Consider the following 21,293-nt stretch of genomic DNA (forward strand, 5'->3'; position numbering starts at 1 on the left):
AAAATTGATGGCAGTTAATAGCAACATCGATCTGAAACCTGTAACTGTTTCATGGAATGCATCATATTCATTAGTAAGAATTCTGAAGCACTTCATAATATAAATGTTTTATTTTCTGCTAAAATAGTTGCTTTATTTTTAATTCAGTATTCTACTGATATTTCTGTACTTTTTTATAAAAAGGAAGAAGGCAGAATTACAGTTTCCAAGTAATGGTACTGTTCCGTGAGTACCGAGATGACCTGCTGGCATATTCTGAATAGAAATACATATCATCAACTATAAAATGTACATTTGTTGCAGAAACAAAATTCTTCAGGATAAAGTCTCTGTTTACTGTTGCAGTTCCTTTTTGTGAGGCACGTTGCATAGAGTATGGCTGTAACTTTTTAAGCGGCGGCGGGCAGTTTTTTCATTCTACGTCCCCCAGTACTGACCATCAAGCCCTGCGGTTGAATGGAGGCACTGAAACACAATCCGAGTGACACCGATGAAATGACAAAGTGCAGGCCCATGCCAAGAAGGAGGCCGGGGTGAAGACTGTCTCCTCCTCCTCCGACTCCACAATCACAACAAAAGAAGCAGGGAAGGGAACATGCTATCAGAGAGCAAGTACAACATAACTTCTGGCGAGACTTGACAATTCGATACGACCTTTCCCACAAGGATTAAGGCATTCAGAAGCAAGGCCTCTGTGCGGTATTTGCCATGGTTAATGTTTTAAAGCTAGAATTTAATACAAGTGGTTTATTGAGGAGGAATCGACATTTAACAGGCCCACTCCGATAGGCACTGAGCTCTTGGTATAATCTCTTTGTATAATCCTTTTTCCATACTGCCAACAAGGGTTTTAATGGAGGGTGCAGGGCCGTCAGGAGGGAGGGAGGGGAGAGTGCACTTTGAGGGCAACAAAATCTCCATCCTGCACATTTTAATGACAAAATGCAGAAACGGTTACACCCGTAGACTCCTTTCCCTCATTTTTGAAATAGCCTTGGTAGATTGCAAAATGTTTATTTCCCGCCACTGTTAAATCCTCTGCACTGTATTTGTTAATTTGTACATATATTAGGCATAGCATTTTTTAGATAGGGGAAAAAATTCTGAAAGCACACTTGAGCCTGAGCTTTGCGACAACAAAGAAGCAATTCAGATTGTTTTCCAAAACCCCAAATGTAGACTATATTGTGGGGTAAAGGAAGAGCATATCCTTGCCTGTCTTCCCTGCAGTTCCTAAATCTGAATCATGCATCGGATTCCCAGATTGTATGCCAGCGAACTACGGAAGATTGACATTGGAACGCATATGTGTAGACCACTGAAATACTGTCAACAAGGATGGCTTTCCAAACATTATATTTGGGTTGGAAGAGCAAAAATGGCTTTATATTATTCTTGGGCTGATTGTAATTTAGGGAGGCAATAAGTTAATTTGCCCCTATGTAGCTACTAATTTCGCAAATCTTTTACCTTGCACATAAGTTATTTATATACCTGCCTTCCTGTCTATGCATAGATAATGTCACTCCTAATGGGGCATTTTGCATGGGCCAGAGATCTGTTTGCTCAAAGGGTGCATAGATTTTTGGAATGGAGTAACTCTCAAGAAACCATTACCATGGCATCAGCTGACCCTATCTTGTATGCGAATAAACAAGCCCACCAACCAACAGATAGATAGATGTGATCTACAAACATCTGTGGACATAACATATTGTTTTTTTCTGAGTGCTTCTACTCCTGCAGATATCAAAGGGCCAGAAAAACACAAGGGAAATAAGACTAATATTGGCTACAACCGGATCTCATAGTAAACAATACAACGCAACACGCAATAGTGCAATTTCTTCTTTGCTGCTCCATCAAGGCAAGTCTTTAATTTACACAAGTCTGTGGAATATTTTACTTGGTTTCTTTCCTTTTCCCGACACATGCCATCATTTGTCTAATTGCGCCTTTGTCGTGGATTGGTGGTCCGGCCAGATTTTGGAGCTGAATCACTTTGTCCAGGTTCATTTCTGCCTTTACCGGGATGACGGAGTTTCTGATCCCAGCGCTGGGTGATTTTTTAAAAAAGAAAAGAAAAAAGAATCAATTTAATACCAGGACAATTTCAAAAGTACTTCTTTCCAGAAACAGAAACAAAATGAAGTTGTTTGTTTGTATGTGGTATTTATATACCTCCCTTCTCAACTCCGAAGGGGACTCAGGGCAGTTCACAGTATTGGCAACATTTCAATGTCCTCAATGAAAACACAATAAAACATCAAAGTTGATCCTCCCCTAATAAAACATTGAACATTATTAAACACCTCACATAAAATATCATATATCACACAAAGACATAGCCGTTGTCCATAAACAGTCTTGGGTCATTGCACATTCAACTTTCACTTTAATCATTCCTATGATGGGCCAAACAACTGGTTCCACGGCCAGCTCTTTAGCTGTCTTCTAAAGGTCAGAATGGAGAGGGCCAACCTGATCTCACTCAGGAGGGAATTCTACAGCTTGGGGCCACCACCAAGAAGGCTCTGTTCCTCGTCCCCACCAGCCGCACCTGTGAGGTAGAGACATGCAGTGGCTGAGAGTGCTCCAGAGGGCTCTCAGTTGCTGTTGCATTCCTCGCCCATCATTTTTGGCATAAGGACGTGGTGGGCCAAGAGGACAGAAAAAATGAGTAGGCCTTAGTTTGCTCATGCCTGGTTTAACCTACTGTGCCACTGTGGCTCCTAAAATTTTAGTTGCGTGCATAGGTGCCCACAAGCTGCCTTTTTGACTGATGACAATCCCATTAATTATCTCGGCTTTCTTAGGCAAATAAAACTCAGTGATGGTGTTGCTGTTCCTTCCTCTGGTATTTCTTGATGCTGACCCTGCTTAGCTACCAAGATCAGATGCTTTCAGATGATTGAGCAAATTATATTGAAGTCAAGGGAAATCACTTGGTTTATTTGTCCATTACTATCTAGGCAAACTGCTGGCATACTACTTTAAACTATATAATGTATGTGGGGGGTATTTTGTATGTTTGGTTTGTGCAGCTTGGTAAGAGTTCTGGCAGTGCTACCCTGTTTCCCCGAAAATAAGACATCCCCAAAAATAAGCAGAGTTTTTGTTTGGAAGCATGCCCAGCTCCTGCCAAACAGAACACCAGAGCATTCAGGATTGGTAAATGTACATACCAGTTGTACATGGAAATAATGGTAGTAACAAGAAATTCTTGATAGGATTCAGTTTGTCTGGTTATGCTGGTTTGTGATGACAACTACTGTATAATATATAATAAATGTTCATTTTTTTTTGTTCAACAATAACAATAACAACAATGACCACCACAATCATTATATTGTACATTTATAAAGCAAATTTAATGAATTGTTTATCTCAATGGTTGGGACCAAGGCTGTCTTCATAGCCTAAAAAGCTAACAGGGCAAAATGGAGGGAAATTGTGCTGAATGTTTCTGCATTATTTTTTAGATTGCAATGAAGGAAGTGCTGCTTTTAAGAAGATAAGTTTGACCACTATTTTAAAACTCCAGTGTTCCGTTCCGGGAGTCTGCAATTTATGTTGTAAAGGTGTTAACTTAGTTTTAATTATATGCATATTCCTATTTAAAGCTAGTTTCAGTTCTGGTCAAAACACGAGACTGATTTCTACACACCCACCGACCTTTAGACGATTAGACCCAGAAGTGTTTTTAGAAACACGAGTGAATAGGCTCCATTCACTCACACACTTCCACACATATTTTCAACTCTTGTTCTTTTCCTTGACAGCGTGCCTCTCCCATGTCATCCCAAGGCACTTTAGGGATCATATCAACACTGTAAATCAACCAGCTAATAACAACATAATGACCCATTTAGAGTTATTTCTTTTTAAAATAAAGCTTAAATGAAGCCACCTGTCAATCTGACTTTTTTTGAGAGAAAAAACAGACTGGAAAAAGCAGTCAAATGATATGAATGTAACAGCTGGGTAGGAGAGCAGTCCAAGAATGAAGCCAAACTGCAGCTCAAGATTCTGTGGCCAAGACAAGGCAAGTATGCCAATCTGGAGGTACACCCTCTCATTTAGTACCCAATTCAATACTTTGTTTCTGCAGAGAAACAAGGCATATAAAATGAGGGGAGGGGGCAGTGGCTTCTGCTGGCAGGCCCCAGGCCCTGCCTCCATATGTTTACAATGCTGTTCACACACCAATCTGCATCCATCATTTTACATACTGTTATATGTAATCCATACCTTGGGAAAACACTGGGTATAAAATAAGCACAGGTTCCGAGGAAATGACACCAAATTTTCGGAGCAGGCACTGTGGGAGTTGCCTAAATCCTCCTCTCCCCCATGCTCCACAATGAAAACCCTTGTTCTGAGCATAATTTTTGTATTAGCTTGCACCACTGGACTGATGCTTGTATTTACTTGTACAGAGGACACTAAGGCAGCTGGAGCTAAGAGTGATTACACTGGCCAACACACATTTCGGTACCTCAAATGTTAATCCTGTTTCTGGGTATATTTGACCTGGTGATTCCAAAAACGGCACCAGTTTTCCCCCCATCAGCTTTAGTTTTTGAAAGACAGTATATATGCTATCTACCAGGCGCCATCTGCTTGCCCACACAAAACCATAATAGCAATATATAACAAACTAGAGCTGATGCTGTCTATCCAATGCAATTTTCTGAATCAGAGCCCCGAATAATCCCAGGAACAGAACTAAAAACCAAGACACCAAGAAAACATTTTTTTGGGATTGGGATATGTTATGACTAATGGAGGAAGGGGGAAACTGGTACATATAGAATCAGCAGATGAGTGCCATAAAAAAGAAGCAGGCAGAATTGCCAGCTTGGGATTCCCTAGAAAGCAGCAAGTTTTTTTTCTAGGTTTATACCTCACAACCTCTGAGGATACCTGCCATAGATGTGGGCGAAACGTCAGGAGAGAACATGGCCATACAGCCCGGAAAACACACAACAATCCTGTGATTCCGGCCATGAAAGCCTTCGACAACACATCTCTGAGGATTCCTTGCCCAAGACAAACCCAAAAAATTCATGGGGTCATCTTAAGTCAACAGGCAACTTGAAGACACATATAGACGCATTATTATTGTTGTTCTTATTAATTCCGTTCAGATAAGCATCCTGAAAAACCCAGACGTATATATGTGTTTTTAAAACCCTAAAGTGGACTTTTGTCCATTGCTGGATATTGGGTATTGGGGCATTGTTGGCAGTTCGTACAACCTCTGTGGATTACCAAAGCAGAAACGTGGCCCATGGACCTGTTGTCCCACATCCTTGTTTGAAAACAAGGAGTACACCTTCTTTTAAAGTGGAAAGTACACTTTTTGTTGGTGTTGAATTGCTACATTGTACCTGCCATATATCCCAGGATCTGTTCTCAGATTATCTGGTTATTCCAGGTTATTTGGCAGTGTAGACTCATACAATCCAGTTCAAAGCAAATAATCTGGAATCAGATCCTGGGATATAGGGCAGTGTAGATCCAGCCTATATTAGAGTAGCAGCAAACCTTACAGAAGCACAAGTGAGAAGGACTTCCAGCTGAAGAGCTGACGGAGCACATGCAATCTGCCATCCACAGCCCAATATGCCTAAGGCTCCATCTACATTAACCATTTAATGCAGTACAAAAGTAGGAGAACCAAATTTTCTCAGTGAATTATTTCAATGTGCTCTTGAACAATATCTGAGATTACATGGGGTGAAATGTTATGGCATTCAGTATGGCCTTCTTCTGAGTAAAAAACAAAAACAAAACACATTTATTGATGGGATAGATTTAGTGACCGGACTAATGAAATAGCTTGTGTGTGTGTTTATTCATTTGACTCTGTGACCTCATGGACCAGTCCAAGCCAGAGCTCCCTGTCTGGTGTGGCCACTCTCAGCTCAGTCAAGGCCAATCCAGTCACTTCAAGGATACCATCCATCCATCTTGCCTTTGGTCGGCCTCTCTTCCTTTTTCCTTCCAATTTCCCCAGCATCACTATCTTCTCCAAGCTTTCCTGTCTTCTCATGATGTGGTCAAAGTACTTCATCTTTGCCTCTAATATCCTTCCCTCCAGTGAGCAGTCGGTCATTATTTCCTGGAGGATGGACTGGTTGGATCTTCTTGCGGTCCAAGGCACTCACAGAATTTTCCTCCAGCACCAGAGTTCAAAAGCATCGATCCTCCTTCGCTCAGCCTTCCGTATGGTCCAGCTCTCGCATCCATAGATTACTATGGGGAATACCGTTGCTTTAACTATGTGGACCTTCATTGCCAGTGTGATGTCTCTACTCTTCACTATTTTATCTAACTTGGTCATTGTTCTCCTCCCAAGAAGTAAATGTCTTTTCATTTCCTGGCTGCAGTCTGCGTCTGCAGTAATCTTCGCACCTAGAATTACAGACAGTCACTGCCTCCACATTTTCTCTCTCTATTTGCCAGTTATCAGTCAGTCTGGTTGCCATTCTTTTGATTTTTTAATGTTTAACTGCAACCCAGCTTTTGCACTTTTTTCTTTCACCTTGGTTATAAGTCTCCTCAGCTCCTCATTTTCAGCCATCAAAATGGTATCATCTGCATATCTAAGGTTGTTAATGTTTTTTCCATCAATTTTAACTCCAGCCTTGGATTCATCAAGCCCTGCACGTCGCATGATGTATGCTGCATAAAATTTGAATAGGTCGGGGGAAAGGATGCTGCCTTGCTGTACTCCTTTCCCAATCTTGAACCTGCCTGTTGTTCCGTGGTCTGTTCTTACCGTTGCTACTTATCCTTTATACAGATTCCTCATGAAACAGTCAAGGTGGCTTCGTATCCCCATACCACCAAGAACCTGCCATGATTTATTATGATCCACACAGTCAAAGGCTTTAGAATAGTCAATAAATAGCTTGTAGCCAAGATCAAACATAGTTGAACAAATTAATGAAACTTTTTTTTACCTTCACTTTTTTACCAAGACGATCTTTCCATTTCTCAGCTATGGAGCCTTCCACCAAGAGTAATCTACATGTTAAAAGAAAGAACAGCATGTATTATAGCATGCGAATATGTCTGTCTTTTCATCTGTCTGATTGTCTTCCAGGGATAGGGAATATGTAGGTTGTGGCCTGCCTGAAGTGTCAAAGGCTCATTGACTCAAGAGTGATTGTTTATGTAGAGATTGATTTTAATTTCACAAATGGGAACAGAAATCATGAGATGAGATAAGCTGGCAGGTGCTTGTAGTAAGAGCCACAGGGGATCTCAAATTGCCAGATGGAGCTTACATGCTGTAGAATTCCTACTAGATAAAGGTAAAGGTTTTCCCCTGACATTAAGTCTAGTCGTGTCTGACTCTGGGGGTTGGTGCTCATCTCCATTTCTAAGCCAAAGAGCCAGCGTTGCCTGTAGACACCTCCAAGGTCATGTGGCCGGCATGACTGCATGGAGCGCTGTTACCTTCCCGCTGGAACAGAATCAATTGATCTACTCACATTTGCATGTTTTTGAACTGCTAGGTTGGCAGAAGCTGGGGCTAACAGCGGGCGTTCACTCTGCCCCTCGAATTCGAACCTGCAACTTTTCGGTCAGCAAGTTCAGCAGCTCAGCGCTTTAACACGCTGCGCCACCGGGGGCTGCAGAAGAATTCCTACTACTGCCTTAGAAAATGCAATAGCCCTTGTTATGTCCTGGGAAGATACTTATATTCACTTTACGTTATAAAGTATTGAAGAGATTCTCATCCTTTTATGATTCCTTACAGCTGCTGTTCATTTTCTATCTCTTTTGTTATTCATACATTTGCTTTGTATAATAAAAAGACTTGAAAACCAAAATATCTGGTCCACAATAAATTCTGTGGGGTTTCTCTTCTATTCATGGTTTCTAATCAGAACTAATAGGAGAAAAAGAAGAAAGAGAAGGGGTTACCTGGAGCGTTCTTCATCTTCATAACCCATGATGATATATTCTTCATTTGCATTGAGAGGTGGGCACAGGCACCCAGAGTTTGTGTACAGGTTAACAGTGTCCCTGGGAATGTTCACCAAGGAAGATTTTAGAATCTCCTTTACTTCAACGACTGCAGTGACATCATGACATTTGGTCTTCACTTCCTTCACTTTAGCCCGAATGACTGAAGAAAAGAACAGAAACAACCATTACAACAAATCATCCTGGATGTTTTTTTATTCAAGATCCTCTTTGGCCTCTCAAGAGGTTTAAGAAAATGACTTGTTAATTTCCATTATCATTCTTATCACTGCTACTATTACTCTTGCTATCATTATTATCACTGCAACTATTATTCTCACTATCACTGTTATCACTACCATTCTCACTATCACGATTATCGCTATTATGACTAATAATTACTTAACAAGACCTTGATTTGCATAGAATTGTTGCTGTTATTATCATGTTTACTTGTGTAAAAATGTGCCAGTAAAGATCATTTGTGTATAACCATTGTATTCATATCTATCCAATTTGTACCTCAAATTTCTCAGATCTGTTTAGTCTTCATTATTGCCAGATAACCAGTGTGTGGGATTAAGACTTGGCTGAGCTGTGAAACTTGATCGGTGACCTTCAAATAGTCGCACTCTCTACAGAGGCCATCATGAACCTGAACTTCTTGAAATAAGTACAAGATTTTAAAAATAACAATATTGTTCATGTGTTTTGTTTTGTGTTACTAGATGCTTTACTGAAATACAACATATTTTCTCGGCCAAAGCATGAGTTTGTGCAATAACAAGCATTTCTACCATTGAATGATGCTCCTTATTCTGGGTGTTAGAAGACCTTTTCTGTCTTATGCGGACCAGTATTCCACATCAGCGATGTAGTTAATCGTACTTAGATATACTGATGGAAATGTCATTCCCCATGTTCTGATCACATGCAGAATGGTCCTCTTTCTCCCCATGCAGGGGAGAGTATGATTGTGGTAGTAATTTTTAAAATCATAATTTCAAAAAGTCATGGATAAGTAAATTTAGGTAGCTGTTCTGTATGATCGGTTGCTCCTTAGTCACTATTGTGATGCTATTGACAAAAGGCTGTATTTTGGTTTTTATAAAATAGTAAATTGTGAGGTTCACCCAGGACTATGCACGCCATTCCATTCCATGTAGTGCTGTTTGGGCTGCAAAAAAAGCCAGTTTTAAGTGTTAAACTGCATCTTATGTTCAATCTCTGTTTTGTGTATTTTAATAAGTATCTTCTGGAAATATGTCTTACTGTGTTTATTTTAAATAATGTTTTTAGATGAATGTGTGTTTTATAATGTTGTAACCCGCCTCGAGCTGTGAGGAGAGGTGAGCAAGAAATAACAACTATTATTATTATTATTTACTATTATTATTATTATTATTCTGAAATAACAAACAGAGGGAGTGCTGGGTAGTGTAAACTCATGCCTTTGTAAATGCTTGAATTTACTTTTACTTGTCTTGGAAGATGTTGATGGTTAACTACAAAAATCTATTTCTGCCACATATTGGTCCCCTCAGCTCCATTCATGCATCTTCTTTCCTTTAAGGCAGGGGTTTCCAACCTTTTTTTTTTTTACCAGTGACCACTTGACCAGTGACCACTTTGACCACTCTCCAACATTAGTGCCAAAAGGGTTACGAATTGGTTTTTTGTCAACTTTAGATTTGATTTGGTTATTTGGGGTGCTGATTCAGAAAACTCCATTGGATAGACCACATCAGCTCTAGTTTCTGATACAGAACATATGCCATCCCCGCTTCCAGGTGCCACGTGGAACGGCTCCGCTCGGGGAGGGAGGAGGAGAAGCAGCAGTCTGGAGGCTTGTTGTCGCACTTTTCAGGCTCTTTCCTCCCGACATCCCCATTGCCTCAGCACTATAAGAGGGTTTTGCAAGACCAGTTGCTTTCGTTGCAACGGTGTAGTAACAGTGAGGCCGCGGTCCATATTTTAGTGCTTGGGGGCCACAGGTTGGGAACTGATAGCTACCACTAAGTCAGGCTTACCATAGTTGTAATTATTCCGGAGATAAGTCTTCTGGGTAGCTTTTATAGGCTTGCATTTGCAGCGCTCTAAAAAAGAGAAATCGCTGGCATTAGAGCAAAGAAACAATGAAGTCATGAGTATATTTGTACATCAGGGTACATGCAGCATGCAAGAAGAAGAAGACGATACAGAGATCCGTGAGACACCTGAGATGGTGGTGGCTGTCTCTTCTTACTTTTGCTGTGTGCCATGTTTATTTGTTTCACCTGGGCAAAGGAAAGGAGGAACCGAATGCCCCCTTTTTTTCCACCTTCCCAATTACGTGATTTTCCACCTGCCTATCCACCCAATTTTTCCATGTCTTTCTCTGTCCACTCAACCCATCTGCTGCCTCTGCTGCTGCCCTATAGCATTTTTCATACGGATTTACCTCATTGTGAATTCACAATCCCCTTCAGTCTCATGAGGCTTACTGTTCCTATTGAAATGGAATATGAACAGCAGCAGATAATCCACAAATAATCAAATTCATGAAAGTGAAACTTGTGAAAGTGCAGGGCCAACTGTAATTTGGTAATTTTGTACATAATTATTTCTAATTTGTAGTTTGTTTCTATATGTTTTACTCAATTTGACTGATTGTTTGACTGATGGTAGATACACGGGCACCCCTCTGGCTCTTCGTTTATGTGTTTGGGGCCCCCCGGAAATTGAGGATTTGCCTCACTATTAGTTTTCCTGCCCTCTGTATTCTGAGCAAAGAACTAAAATCCTGGGGCCTATTCTTTATCTCCTTCAAACCAATACTGTGTCAGAAAAGATTTTCTATCTCTTGGCAAACACGAACCCTGTGGCTACTCACAAGATGTCTCTCTTTGTGCTGGTAGCACAGAAAATCCGGGCAAAACTAATTTCTGATATTGCAGTCGACTGTGCTGGGGATGGTTTTAACTAATAGTGGCTGTTTATATCCAAGGTGTTCCCTGCTTAAGTTTTAATAATGCTGTATTTACTTGGTTTTATCTTGTTTTTAATTATGCAGGTTCTAGTCCACGCAGTATGTAGTATTTTAAGGGCATATCTCGACACTGATATATGTCGCATTTTAATTATTTATATAGGATTTTAATGATGGGTTTTATATTGTATTTAATAATCTGGTTTTTATGTATTTATTTGTTTGCTTTATATGTGAAAGACCTATGGTCTAAGCATCAAATAAAATTCATCTAAAGTACTCAATTTGACAAATCGATAAAAATTGATTAAAAGGATATCAAGAAAATTAAAATATTTACAATACAATTAACAACATTAAAAGGTGATCACTGAAATAGAATTAAACTTTTGGCAGTTTTAAAACAATTAAAACATAACACTAAAAAGATAAAAAGCAATTTAAAACAGTGCAATTTAAAAAGTACAGCATGTTATCAGAAACCTTTCCCTTAAAAAGCTTTGATTCTGAAAACCTATGATACTTTTTACAGAACAATGTGAACAAGTTTGGCTCCATATCTTGGCTAACGGATTATTACTATTACTACTACTACTACTACTACTACTACTACTACTACTATTTCCCTTTGAATGTGGACAAAATGCTATTTAAAATGGGCACATTATCCTGGTAAATCCTGGCTATTTGGTTGGTATAGCAACCTGAATCAATAAGAAATATGGGTAAATGACAGCGTAAAAAAAAAAAAACAGCACTTGGGAAAAGAGATAAGAAGCAATTGAAGGCAGCCAAAGTGAAAGAGCAACCAATTTCAAGGAGGGGTCAAAAATATTAAAGGAGTAGGTCTAAGACAAGTAGACTACATGAATGATAAGAAAGGAAGCTTGAACCAAACCACCTGGTAATAAAAAAGATAGAACAGATTCCCATTTACCTAGTCAGCAAACTCTAGCCGAGATTTATAGCTCTGCTTTCTCATGAAAAATCATAGAATCCTAGAGTTGGAAGAGACCTCACGGGCCATCCAGTCCAACCCCCTGCAAGAAGCAGGGAAATCTCATTCAAAGCACCCCGACAGATGGCCATCCAGCCTCTGCTTAAAAGCCTCCAAGGAAGGAGCCTCCACCACAGTCCGCGGCAGAGAATTCCCCTGTCGAACAGCCCTCACAGTGAGGAAGTTCTTCCTCATGTTCAGGTGGAATCTCCTTTCCTATAGTTTGAATCCGTTGTTCCGCATCCTAGTCTCCAGGGCAGCAGAATGCAAGCTTGCTCCCCCCTCCCTATGACTTCCCCTCATATCTTGTCTCCTCTTAGCCCTCATCATGTCTCCTCTCAGCCTTCTCTTAAAGAGCTGGGCTAAACATGCCCAGCTCTTTAAGCTGTTCCTCATAGGGTTTGTTCTCCAGACCCTTGATTATTTTAGTCACTCTCCTCTGGACACATTCCATCTTTCTTCAATTGCGGTGCTCAGAATTGGACACAGTGTGATTCCAAGTTTGGTCTGACCAAGGCAAATAGAAGGGTAGCATGACCTTCCTGGATCTAGACAACAGACTCCTATTTCTGCAGGCCAAAATCCCATTAGCTTTTTTAGCCACCGCATCACATTGTTGGCTCATGTTTAACTTGTTGTCCACAAGGATTCCAATATCTTTTTTATATGTACTGCTGTCAAGCCAGGCATCCCCCATTTTGTATCTTTGCATTTCATTTTTTCTGCCTAAGTGGAGTATCTTGCATTTGTTCCTGTTGAACTTCGTTTTGTTAGTTTCGGCCCATCTCTCTAGTCTGTCAAGATCGTTTTGAATTCTGCTCCTGTCTTCTGGAGTATTGGCTACTCCTACCAATTTGATGTCATCTGCAAACTTGATGATCATGCCTCCTAACCTTTCATCTAAGCCATTAATAAAGATGTTGAACAGAACCGGGCCCAGGACGGAGCCCTGCGACACTCCACTCGTGACTTCTTTCCAAGATGAAGAAGCCGCATTGGGGAGCACCCTCTGGGTTCGTTCACTTAGCCAATTACAGATCCACCTAACCATAGTTTTGTCTAGCTCACATTTGACTAGTTTGTTTCCCAGAAGGTCATGGGGGACCTTGTTGAAGGCCTTACTGAAATCCAGATATGCTACATCCACGGCATCCCCTGCATCTACCCAACTCGTAACTCTATCGAAAAAAGAGATCAAATTAGTCTGGCAAGACTTGTTTTTGATAAATCCATGTTGATTAGTGATAACCGTATTCCTTTCTAAGTGTTTGCAGACCACATTCTTAACGATCTTTTCCAGAATCTTGCCTGGTATCGATGTGAGGCTGACCGGACGGTAATTGTTTGGGTCGTTCTTTTTTCCCTTCTTGAAGATAGGCACCACATTCGCCCTCCTCCAATCTTCTGGGACGTCTCCCATTCTCCAAGAACTCTAAAAAATGATTGCCAGTGGCTCCGAAAAGACTTCAGCTAGTTGTTCATTCTAACTGATACTGATGATAGCTTCACTTCAAAATGGAGAAGTGCATTTCACATACTGGGACAAAGGGCTGAAACAGGTGTGGGAACTGTGCAGCTATAAGTCTCAGCAGTTGCTATCACTGGCTATTTTGGTCAGTCTCAATGGGTCAGTCTCAAGACCACATGCTGCAGAGCTACGTGCCAATTGAAAATCTTAGACAATGATTCATTATAACCTGCAGTTTTTCTTTAAAAAAAAAACAATTTGCTATTTTTTTCTGCCATAAACAATTTCTTCTAAGAGTGTCTTTTCAGACATTTCCAGTGTTAGCAGCACCAAATGATTTGCCCTTACTTTTTAAAAAGTACAACAAATATAGAACTAGATATTTGACTATCTTGCTTAGGAACCCCCTAGGAGGCATCGCTAAATCTGTTTATGTTCCAAGTTGTTGTTGGAAGATCTTCCAAGCAAGTTTAAAAGCCAAACAAATCATGAAATAGACAAAAGTTTCATTTCCAGCCAACGAGAGAAGAGTAATATTTATACATCAGTTTTTGCCAATTGTCCTGGCCAGGGATAAAACTTGACTTGAAAAGGTATTACAAACAGTCATTATCCATCACTCAGTTGTTTAAGACAGCATCACAATAACAGTTTTCTGAACAGTTCTACCAAGCTTTTTAAAGACAACAACGTCACCAAAAGTGTATAAAACACGTTTTGGACCAGATATTGAAAACAAGTGGGCCCCCAAAAGTTGGACCAACTCTCAACAGCGAATTGTGAGGGATGATGGGAATTGCACATAGCATTTGGAGGACCACATTTCTGTTTTAAAGTATGGAAAGTGCTTCCCATACAGTTTACTACACTGGTGACTGTCACAAAACAATCTTTTGAGCTCAGAAAATTGTAAGGTGCGAGCAGGGATTCTTGAATCATGGCATTACATTGCACAGCATGAGGGGGGTGTTAAGGTTTCTAAAATATTTTTAAAAACCCTTGAAACTTCCTCTTGAAGAGGCAATCTGAACATTAAAAGCTCATTTTATTTTGATAGCAATTAGTAGGCTGCTCAGCCACCTTTATTTCAGGATACAGAATGAAGGACTCCAGATAGGACAGTTTGATTAGCTAGCTTCTGTAAACTTGAATGAAAACAACACACCTCTTATTTAAGCACTGTAGATAATGTTTTGACTGAAAAAGTTGTACTCTACCCCGGTTGTGTTAATTTTAGTTTTGTTTATTTTCTGAAACATAATCCTTTGGAGAGGGGGATTAAGAAGACATTTAACCCTCAGTGATAAAAGCAGCAGAATGCATGAAATGCAAAAGATGCCATCTGATCTTGGAAGCTAAGAAGGGTCAGCTTTGGTTAGCACTAGGATTGGAAACTGCCACAGAATACCATGTTCTGCAGGCTATTATTTCAGAGGAAGGAACTGGCAAAACTATCTCTGATAAATCATTACCTAAGAAAGCTCTATAACTGTTGCTGCTGTGTGGAGTGTGATACATGAGACTTCATCACACGAAATAAAATTAGCATTCTTACACTTTTAAGCAACAGCTACCAACAGAGCCCATCACTTAACGCAAGCTTGTACTATGAGTTTTAACTATTTCACCCTTTCTAAAGTCCCCCCCCCCCAACAATTCCTAGGTCAATTGGAATTAACTTCATTTAAATTCCCCACATAGAAACAAGTAAAAACCACATTTGTGATGGGAATTCCCCATTGTCCACTTGTAAACACAATGCCAGTGTTATTCTGGAGGAAGGAGCCAAGATGGGCAATATAGATTCCTTTCTTCCACCATTATCTTCTTGGGACCGAGGAGAAAGGAATAGTAATCTTTTTATAATGTTATCTCTTATTAAAAATGCTTCAGTGAGAGAAAAAACAAAGAGAGTTTTTTCTATCAAAAGAAAACAGGGGAGAAGACAGTGGGAGGAGAAACATATGTGGAAAGGCAAACGGATAATTTGAAAAGAAAGCAGAATGAGGGAAAACATGTGATAGGGGTAGGAAAATCATTAGTTTAATTTCCAAACGGGGCATTATGAAGCTTAGGGGAAAACAATGAGCTTATCACTTGGGATGAAGTCCTTAAAATCATGGTAAGGGCAGAGGTAATGGTGTGGGGAAAAAATAGGGCTGTATTGGCTATTCCTCGAATGTCAGAATGTTTCACTATTTAAAAACCTTCAGCCTGGTTTTGAAACAACATTAACACCCAAATCCTAAACATATCATTCTAAAACCTTGAAGCTCTTTTTTTTAATGGGGAGGGAAGAGAGATACCTCTATGATGTGTGCCTTCTCCATAAAAATAAAACCATGGGAACTTAATTTTCATATTTGCGGTTGTGGTCATCAATGTTAGATATCATAGTTTGGGGCAAAACACTACCCAGAAATGACCCCCCCCCCCCCCCCATTTTTTAATGAGATGTTCAATGAGCTTTTAGAGATCTGGGTTTGGTGGTTGCAAAACAGTGTTCTGGGACCATACACTGACAACACCTTTCCCCAGTCCTGATAGACAGTTCAGGAAAATTGCTTTTTTAGACAACTTCTAAAATTCTTCAACCAGCATTGACTTTGCTGGGTAAGAGATAGTGGGAACTGCAGTTCAAAAGCAGATTTGCCAAGGCCTGGATGAAGGAAATGCACCATTTCCCTTAAAGACAATTTGTTATGAAAAATGGAGCAGAAACATGAACCACTCTCCCACATAGGAACTAAGGTGCATAGTATCGAAAGCCAATATATTATTTTTGAACCTGAGGTTAAAAATAATACACAAATACTCCCTCATTGCAGAAACATAATAACGGTAAATTACATAATCAGCAGAAGTCTACTTTACTGTGACACTCAAGACCGGTCAGCTCCCAATAACTAATGGTAGGGCCTGCCTTGCTCACAGTGCACTCTATTAAATTTCTACTCTTCTCATGCATTAAAAGCATCACACCAGCATCATGTTATTTTTGCCTTATTAAGATCTGGTCTCATCAGAAGAAGAGGAGAAAAAGCAGGAGGTAGAAGAGGAGGAGGAGGAGGCGAAGGAGGAAAAGGAGAAGGGATTTAGCAGATAAACATGTACTCACCAGCGCTGGAGCCTCTACAGTTGCCATTATTAGAATCCATAGGGAAATCTGGCATGAATTGTTAAATATGTAAAGAAGCGTTAGTATTTTTAATAATGGATTAAGTAACACAGCCACATTTCAATGCTTTATTTTAATACATTAAATATTAGAGAATAAACAAGACTATATTAATGATGGGAAAGAGTGATGTGGGGAAATGACTTTTTAATAGACACCGTCTTTGGGAACACAATGGACACAGTGTTAAATGCAGAAGCAATTCTACATTCTTGTCCCCCCCCCCCCCCCCAGTCTGATTACTTTAGACCAGTGGTTCTCAACCTGGGGTCCCCAGATGTTTTGGCCTTCAACTCCCAGAAATCCTAACAGATGGTAAACTGGCTGGGATTTCTGGGAGTTGTAGGCCAAAAACATCTGGGGACCCCAGTGGTTGAGAACCACTGCTTTAGAAAAGCTAGAACTTCAGAAAATTAATCCATTGGGCTATCATCATCATCATCATCACCATCTTGACTTTATCTCTTGATTGAAATGCGAAGCGGCTAATATAGTTTCTAGAATACATTAGCCATTGTGGCTACTATTTATGCTCGTTGGAGGGTTATGGGAGCTACAGCGTAAAAAGTCACTTTTCCAAGCTCTGCATTAATGGCTCCCTTGGTAGATAAATTGCCAGGAGCCATAATCTGATGGTGAGGAGGGCCTGAGCTAACACTGAATTTGCATCTCTGGCATCTTCTTCTTTATTGTCCCCTTTCCTTCACACCTATTGGGCTGCTGGAGAAAGGGCCTAAGCAATATAACTGGGAACAAGCATGATGCTCATCCACACAAACACTCTGGTCAATGGTGGGAATCATGTAGCGCTCCAGATGTTACTGCACAGCATCTCCCAACAGTCCTTGCTATTAAGGTGAATAGGGCTGATGAGTATGAAAGTTCAACTCCACAACCCGAGGTCATATGAGTCCCTCCTCTTATAGTAGATACAGAACTGTACAGACAAAGGCTTGAATATCTAAGCAAGCATATTTCCATGGCCTCATTTTTGGTAAGGTGTGGAGCTTGTTTATGCAGGGACTATGACCTGTAACTGTTGGAAGTTAATAACAACAGCAAAAGCTCATATAAGAGTATAAAGGAACAAGGGCTGTCACCTAACTGAAGAATTAATTAAACATAAATACATTTTCCCAAACTCCAAATATAAGGACCTTTTCTAAGGACAGTGAAGTTAAGATAATGTTAACAGGTGAATAAGCAAAAGCTATCAGAATGAGATAGGGATGGCAACGGCTGACAGGGAGCTCTGGCATGGGCTGGTCCATGAGGTCATGAAGAATCGGAAGCAACTGTACAAATAAACAACAACAACATCAGATTGCTCTCCTCTCACTTCCATCACTATCACAGGCCCGGCTTGTTGGAACGAGGGAGAGGGCCTTCTCTGTGGTGGCCCCTCGGCTTTGGAATTCCCTCCCCAGGGAGATTAGACAAGCTCCAACCCTGTCTGCTTTTTTTAAAAAACAGTTAAAAACTGGGATCTTCCAGTGTACTTTCAATTAACTAACCACCATGACAGACCCCCTCCTAAGGAAATGCTGCTTCTTCTGCACTTTATTTTGCTCCCGGATTGGAAATAACTCAATCTCCTACTCTACCCCAAGTTCTCCTAGAGCACACTTCTTCTTTGCTCAAGCACTTTACTAATTAGTCTTACAGCTATATATTTGCACTCTTGACCTGACCCCCTCCCCCTATTTTATTCTTGGTGGTGATGTCTGCTTTATGTCATTTTATCATTTTATTTTATTTCTATTGTGTTATACTGTATCATTGGGTTTTAATTTGTTTTATTTTATTTATTTTATTTGTTTTGTTATATTGTTTAATTATGTTTTTATCATGATTGTGTTTGTTTTTTGGGCCTGGCCCCATGTTAGCCGCCCCGAGTCCCCTTGGTAGATGGAGGCGGGACAGAAAAATAAATTATTATTATTATTATTATTATTATTATTATTATTATTATTGCTAAAAAGAACAGCCATCTTTTAATTTTTTCCCTGTAATTAGTTATTACATTGGTGTAGTCATCATGTGACCTCCAAGGACAATTTTTGTAGTCCCTGTAGCTCTCCTACAGTTTGAAAAAAGTGTCAAAACTTTTGGCAGAAAAGTGGCAGAAAAATGAGAATTGAGAACCCCTTGGAGCATTGATTCTCCTTAAAAATAAGGCGCAATGACATCTCTCCTTTTGTCTCAAAACCCTCTTAGGAAAGAGTTTTGCAAATCTGAAAGTTATCTTCCAATCACTTCCCATTTCATTTCAGAGGCTAGTGCAATCTCAAAATGTTTTCATGGGCTGAAAATTGTCTCCTGAACTCTCAGAGCTTGTCCACATGCCAGAACCAAAATAGCCTCCAAAATTAACATATATTCCTTGCGATTCCTCTATTAAAATGTAACCTCCCAATAAAAATTTCCATCAAGTAAAGATTGATCTGTCAGATGCCAAACTAATTAAATTTGTGAACTAAAAAGTATTAATATCCCCCAAATATTATTCTTTGACATGAAGTGACGCAGAAAATACAATGTCAAGTTTCACATTTCTTATGCAGTATTTCTGTTCTGCTCAGGAAGTGCACACGCTGAAGGTATTCTACATTCACAATACAGCCATTGTTTTATAGTGTTTTGGCACGTACAATCTGTCAAATTCACTCACTTATCCTAGTAAAGGCAAGATAATCCAGACAATGATTATAAACCTTAACAAAATTCACAGGGCAGGCAGAAAGAAGTCACCTTGCCATGCTACAAATTTTTCGTGGCATTCAAGGGAGAGGCAAATGTGTTGGAAAGACGCACACAGATGAGTATTTGTACTGCATACATGTTCACTGAGCTTGTTGCACACACTGCCCAAGTTCCTGTTACCAAAGAGGCAAAGAAGTATCTCCAGAGCAATCAGATTCTGCAAAACAATTAGTATTTTTGTGGGCAAGCAGAAAATCTTAATATTTTCATTAATTTCTGCATTGATCATATTTTATTATGGTTTAACTGTTGGGTTCAGATTCTTTTCAAACAACACAATTACGGCAGCATGAATCCACCCTAGCTGGTGTAGCTATATCCTGTGGAATACCCAGGGCTTTTTAGACTAGTATTTCAGTTGTTGTTAACTGCCTTCAAGTCAATGTTGACATTTGGCAACTCTATGAACAAGGGACCCTATCTTCAACAGTCTTGCCCAGATCTTGCAGACTCGCGGCTATGGCTTTCTTTATGGAGTCTATTCATCAGGAATGCAATCTTCCTCTTTTTCTACTGCCTTCATCCTTTCCAACCATTATAGTATTTTCTAGTGAGACATGTCTTCTCACAATATGGTCAAAATACGACAGTCTTGGTTTAATAATTTCGGCTTCCTTCATAATTCTTTCATAGCTGCCTTCCCAACTTCTAGTTTTCCTCTGGTTTCGTGGGCCCTAGGACTCTGGGTGACCAGGGTTAAAATATATGCTCATCCTGCTGGCCAACCTTACGCATGCCATACTTTCTCAGTCTCAGAGGAAGGAAATAACAAACCTACTCATAGAATCATAGAATCGTAGAGTTGGAAGAGACCACATGGGCCATCTAGTCCAACCCCCTGCTAAGAAGCAGGAAATCGCATTCAAAGCACCCCCGACAGATGGCCATCCAGCCTCTGCTTAAAAGCCTCCAAAGAAGGAGCCTCCACCACGGCCCCGGGGAGAGAGTTCCACTGCCGAACAGCTCTCACTGTGAGTAAGTTCTTCCTGATGTTCAGGTGGAATCTCCTTTCCTGTAGTTTGAAGCCATTGTTCCGTGTCCTAGTCTGCAGGGCAGCAGAAAACAAGCCTGCTCCCTCCTCCCTATGACTTCCCTTCACGTATTTGTACATGGCTATCATGTCTCCTCTCAGCCTTCTCTTCTGCAGGCTAAACATGCCCAGCTCTTTAAGCCGCTCCTCATAGGGCTTGTTCTCCAGACCCTTAATCATTTTAGTCACCCTCCCCTGGATGCTTTCCAGCTTGTCAACATCTCCCTTCAACTGTGGTGCCCAAAATTGGACACAGTATTCCAGGTGTGGTCTGACCAAGGCAGAATAGAGGGGGAGCTCACCCTGTTCCCTGGATTCGAACCACCAACCTTTCGGTCAGTAAGTTCAGCAGCTCAGCCGTTTAACCCGCTGCACCACCAGGAGCTTTTGGGAGTTGTAGTCCCTCCAAAAAAATCACTCTTCCCAATTCTGTTCTGCTGTCATCACCAGCAATCATTATAGGAAGCTATAGATGATGAGTTTTTCTTTTCTTTTTGTATATAAACTGCTAGTAACTGAGAACCTGGATTACAATACTATAAACCAAATTTTTAAAAAAGTATGCAAGGAATCCATGAAGTGTGCACTAAATGAGTTTTCAATCAGTTCACCACTAATGTTGAATGAATCCCATCATGGTCACACTCTCACCGTCTCATTTATTTATTTCAGTAGTGGTGGTTAGAATGTCTAGGTCACCATTAGCAATAAGCACTATACAGATGACAGCCTGGGTCAATTGAGGACTAGTGGTATTATTTACTAAGTTGTTCTTTGCCCTTAGATACTGGAATCAAAAGCTGATTTCCTGTGTTGGGAAATCAACACATAAATCTCTGTTACAGCTGTGATGGGTATGCTTCCTCCACCCTCACATTAGGAGACAAAAGATATAGGAGGAATCAC

At 40.3% G+C, this 21,293-nt stretch overlaps 1 protein-coding gene across 2 annotated transcripts in view; it reads right to left on the reverse strand.

Annotated features, from left to right (window-relative positions):
- Nucleotides 1-91: 91 nt before the first annotated feature.
- frzb (frizzled related protein) overlaps nt 92-21,293 on the reverse strand; it is a 43,656-nt gene continuing 22,454 nt past the window's right edge. The window contains exons 2-6 of one of the 2 annotated variants that reach the window (XM_062963343.1): nt 16,535-16,582; nt 10,014-10,079; nt 7,942-8,146; nt 6,972-7,035; nt 92-2,056 (exon numbers count right to left, since the gene is read on the reverse strand). In XM_062963343.1, coding sequence (XP_062819413.1) covers nt 1,946-2,056; nt 6,972-7,035; nt 7,942-8,146; nt 10,014-10,079; nt 16,535-16,582 — 494 coding nt within the window. In that variant the 3' untranslated portion in view covers nt 92-1,945. The remainder of the gene's footprint in view (nt 2,057-6,971; nt 7,036-7,941; nt 8,147-10,013; nt 10,080-16,534; nt 16,583-21,293) is intronic. The other variant, XM_062963348.1, reaches the window with a different exon arrangement.

The sequence above is a fragment of the Anolis carolinensis genome, chromosome 1, assembly GCF_035594765.1.
Source record: "Anolis carolinensis isolate JA03-04 chromosome 1, rAnoCar3.1.pri, whole genome shotgun sequence".
NCBI classification, from domain to species: Eukaryota; Metazoa; Chordata; class Lepidosauria; order Squamata; family Dactyloidae; genus Anolis; species Anolis carolinensis.